The 4,624-nt window shown below is 43.3% G+C and overlaps 1 gene segment (V, D, J or C); it reads right to left on the bottom strand.

Annotated features, from left to right (window-relative positions):
* Positions 1 to 317: 317 nt before the first annotated feature.
* Positions 318 to 962, bottom strand: LOC109378699 (immunoglobulin lambda variable 7-43-like). The segment is given in 2 exon segments: positions 318 to 726; positions 830 to 962. Coding segments are annotated over 2 exon segments (453 nt in total).
* Between the last annotated feature and the right edge of the window lie 3,662 nt (positions 963 to 4,624).

The raw sequence follows: 4,624 nt of genomic DNA, 5'->3' as shown, positions 1-4,624 counted from the left end.
ATGGTTCCATTTCAATGAAAATGAAATATCCATGTGGTCTGCAGGGATAAATCAAGGAATAAGAATATATCTGGTAATGGTCTTTGAATAAGAACCAGCATTAGAGCTAGCAGTGGGGTCTCTGAGTCTCACTGTGGATGATATATTTTAGAGCTCAGATCCATACCCCATTACACGCAGAGAGGGAGAGAGGAAGCCCCGTCTCTCAGGAGTCACACTGGAGGGATGGACACACCCTGGGAGAGACTGGAGGAGGCATATGGTGATGAACCGCTGTACAGAAGGGGGTCATTGAGCCCCTTCCCCATGGTATGTTGACCATTGACAGCCTCTTCCTTTCCTTCTGCCTGTGAGGCTGAGCCATTCTGAGCATATGAGGAGGTTTTGGTTGCACTTCCCCATGGGTTTACATCACTGTGTAAATGCCACTACCCATATACAGAGCACAGTAATAGTCAGCCTCGTCCTCAGCCTGGGCCCCTGTGATGGTGAGGGCGGCTTTGTTCCCAGAGATGGATCCAGAGAAGCGGTCAGGGACCCCAGAGGGGCGGTTGTTTGTGTTGTAGATGAGCATTTGGGGAGCCCGGCCTGGGGTCTGCTGGAACCAGCTGGGGTACTTACTGGTAGAGACTGACCCAGAGCTAAGGCCACAGGTGAGTGTGACTGTCCCTCCTGGAGACACTGAGAGTGATGGCTCCTGTGTCACCACAGTCTGAGAATCCACACCTAAAACAGACAGAAGAGACACAAGTATTGTTATGGGAGACAAGGGTCACCCTGGGACTCTGAATTATGTGTCCCCCAAGGATGCAGAGACCCTCCCTCTGACCTGAGCCGTAAGCAAGGAGCCCAAGCAGAAGCACCGTCCAAGCCATGGTGGGGACACTGACAGAACGAAGACTCCTCAGGCTCTTGGCCTGGAATGTGGTGTCCTTGGGCCTTTTCATGCCTCCCAGACCCATGAAGAGGAGAAGGTGCTTCATGCAAATCAGCTTCCTCTCTCTTCCTGCCCCAGTGTCATTCTGATGTCCCCTGGGGGAGGTCTTGAAAGAGGCAGATGCTGGGACCTCACACAGACCAATGACTGAATGGAGACTGAAACACTGAGGGAGGGAGGTTGATGCCTGTCTCAAAATCAGTTCCCCATTGTCTTTGGTGACTGCAGTCCTAAGTTTCTTTTCTGGAATGGCTGAGATTTGAATGATGAGATGAGTGTTTTCTCCACTTCCTGGTCTCCACAATCTAGTTTACCCCAAACCTTACCCCATGCCTTAAACAGTGTCTTGCTCCCCAGTGAAACCCTGTCCTGTCTCCTTTGTGGAAAGGTAATGGGCACTCCTCCCTCCAACAGCAAACCCAATGGGAAATCGCAGTCATATATGGGAATTTGAAGGGACAAGAGTTTCCCACTGACTCAGTGCAGTAAACTGTTCCCAGTAGCAGCAGTGGGGTGACCATGGGTGGGGCTGCCCACACCTAGAGCTGCACTGGCAGCATAGGGGTGGGAGCTCTCCTTTTCTTTATGAAGCCATCAATTATCTAGAGTAGCTTCAACTGACCTGCAGTGTTTGAGAAGAAATGTCATGATGTCACCTTTAAATTGTGAGATTCCCCTCAACATTTTATAAAAATAAGGAAACATGTAACTCATAATCAGAAACAAAATAGTATACTGTGTCTGAACAAGTTTGTGTGACCATCATTGAGAATTTAAAACTCCCTTTTCCCCAAACAGTCTTATGTGAGGCAGAAGGAATGATAACTGCAGAAGAGGGGATTAAGAAGGTATAGTGGGAAGATCAAAGTTCTTTATTAATTTTTGAAGGTTAGCCACAAAATTGGTGTTCTCACAGTAAAATAAAATATGATTTTATATTTATTTCAGAATTGTTACTATCTTGTCTGTTTCATGACATTTGCTTATTTATTGTTTTTCTTTCTCGTTAACTGTTTTTTAGAGGCCCAATTCATAACAGACAAAGATTCAGACCAAATTATTTTGTGCCTGTCAAAGGAAGGATTCTTTGATAGAGTGGAGAACAATTGTAATTTTATGTGCATCGCATTAGAAGATCATTGAGATCTACATCGTAAGAGAAAAAGAATGGATTACAAAAAATAATTGAAATAACTGCAAAGGACAAGCGATATCAGCTTCCATAAGTCAATAGAAATACGGAAATAAATAACCAATTACACACTGCTTACAAATAACAACTAAAATTATGACCGTTTTAAAGCTAATACATTTGTTATGCATTTTGTCATGAATAAATAGGAAATCATAGTAATCAGCCAGCATTCCTGACCCCTGAATGGAGCCCTGAGCTACCCTAGAAACTGTCTCAGGCATTCTCAAGGCACCATGGGACAGAACAACTCTTTCCTACTGGGGACGTTAGAGCCAGTGGTTAACAGAAGAATTGGGAAGCTGGATATAGTGTAGAATCCAGGAACCAGAAGCCCATCACTGGCCGGGAAGGAGCAGAGAGGAGCTCCCCCTGGTGGTTGTTGGTTGATGCTGCTTGATCCAGGTAAGAGCTTCCTGAGGCCTGTGCTGTTCATCTCTGAAGGACCATGCTGATGCACGCTGCCCACCGTGGGCTGAGCATCAGAGACCCATTTCACTGGGTCAAGTACTTCATTTTCCTCTCTCACAGTGTGTCAGGGTATCATCACTGAACCTCATAAGCTCTCTGCTTGGGTTATCTGACACATGGCTCACTGTCTGCATATCTGCTCTCCCTCAAGGTCTGTGTTCACCATCACCCAGAGATTTCAGTATCTAGTCCAAACCCAGATCCTCCCTGAGGTCAAGGTGAATATTTCTCCATATAACATGGATCCTACTTGCACCTTTCAGCTGTGTTCATACGATACTTTTCTGTTCCTTTGTTTCGTTGTTTTCCTGGAATCAGAAAATGAATTTCTACTACATTCTTCCCATTCTCTCTTCATCTCTGTCTGTCTGATGGTCTCTGTATAGAAAACATATAATATGCAACATGAAACATAATATATAATACATATTATAATATTAACTCACACAATAATTGGCTTTATATATTATATATACCTATACATTGCATAATATACTTATATATTAATAAGTATAATATATTATATATACTATTTACATATGCATGTGCATAATGTTTATATATTATATATATTTATAATAAATATATGACTCCAGGAACGGTGGAGGATGGAATATGAGGCAAGGGTGTGAGTCAGAGCTGAGGGCTCATGTCGCTTCTTGGGCCTCAACTGCAGGACAGTCACAGTTCAGTGAGGACGCTACATACCAAGTGTGCAAGGGCCAGTAGAGTGTTTTCCTCCTTGGCATGGCTCAGAAGCCTGTGCTCACAGGACCAGTGCCACAGCGCCCCCTGCTGGTCTCAAACATGTTCTCCAGCCCTTCTGAGACCACCCAGCTCTCCTGGAATGATATGCTGACTTGTGCAATTGGAAGCCACTGCCCAGGGCAGTAGAAAGAGGAGGTGCTCTGTGTAGTGCTTGGAGTTGAGAATTTTTTTTCAAGTTACTTATGACCTTCAATTTCAACTTTAAATGCAAGGTGTATTGAACAGAGATGAAGTTATCAGATATCTCAGAGTTCCGGGACTTGTGATTTTCCTTCGCCAGGTGTCTGGGGTCATTACCAGTCTACCATCATCTTGAATCACACATAAAACATATTGTTGTCTAAGTACCCAGGTTGTTCAAGCCTCATACGGATTCTACATGGGATACTTTTAGTGTTTGACTGTTGTTGATGTTAGATTCCCCTGTTACATTCCCTCAGCCCACACTGCACAGGCCTTTGGAGCCTGTCTTTGCCATGAGGAGAGAATGCTGTCAGGGAAAATGCACCTCTGATCCTGCTTAATTCTCTGGGTGCTCATTTTCCCTTGAATGTTAGCCTGGCAGTTCGACTTTATTTGACTCTCTCATATAGTTAATATATTTTTATTCGAGTTTTGTCATTTTACTCAGTATGAGGATTGATTTAAAAAGACCATCACTATAAATGGATCCCTCCTCCCTTTACAGGGGTCTTCCACCACTATTCTATTGAAAACTCTCACAGCTTATTACTGTACATGCTTTGGGTCCTAATGAAGATTTTGTGCTAAGAGTTCCATGGAATCAATGGGGTTGGGAGTCTAAGATCCAAAAGAACAGACATTTATGCAACATCTTCCCAACCAAAGATCCAGTAGACATTGTGGGACTGGTGTGGGAGAAGAGAGGACGTGATGGGACCACGTTGAAAGTGTAGATGATGTGGGTAGTTTTGCTTGACACCCTCACAATGTTAAGTCATCCAAACTGTGAACACCATTGTCCTTTCCATTACTTAAAACGTCTTCAATTCTTTTTCAGCAATGTTTTGTAGTTTTCCATTTACAAACTTTGTGCTTACTTGGTTAAGTTTATTCCTAAGTATTTTATTATTTTTGATGCTGTGGCCCATGAAATTGTTTTCTTAATATCATTTTAGGCTTCTTCATTGCTGTTGTACAGAAAACTCACTGACTTTTGTATGTTATTACTACTCTTAACTCCTGAAGGAGATACTAGACAGACTCATTTAGGGTTATGGTAAGTCTGTTTTCCT

This window comes from Hipposideros armiger, unplaced genomic scaffold (genome assembly GCF_001890085.2).
Source record: "Hipposideros armiger isolate ML-2016 unplaced genomic scaffold, ASM189008v1 scaffold_2604, whole genome shotgun sequence".
Classification (NCBI taxonomy): domain Eukaryota; kingdom Metazoa; phylum Chordata; class Mammalia; order Chiroptera; family Hipposideridae; genus Hipposideros; species Hipposideros armiger.
Note: the sequence above shows the minus strand (reverse complement) of the source record. Positions and strands in the feature narration are given on the sequence as shown.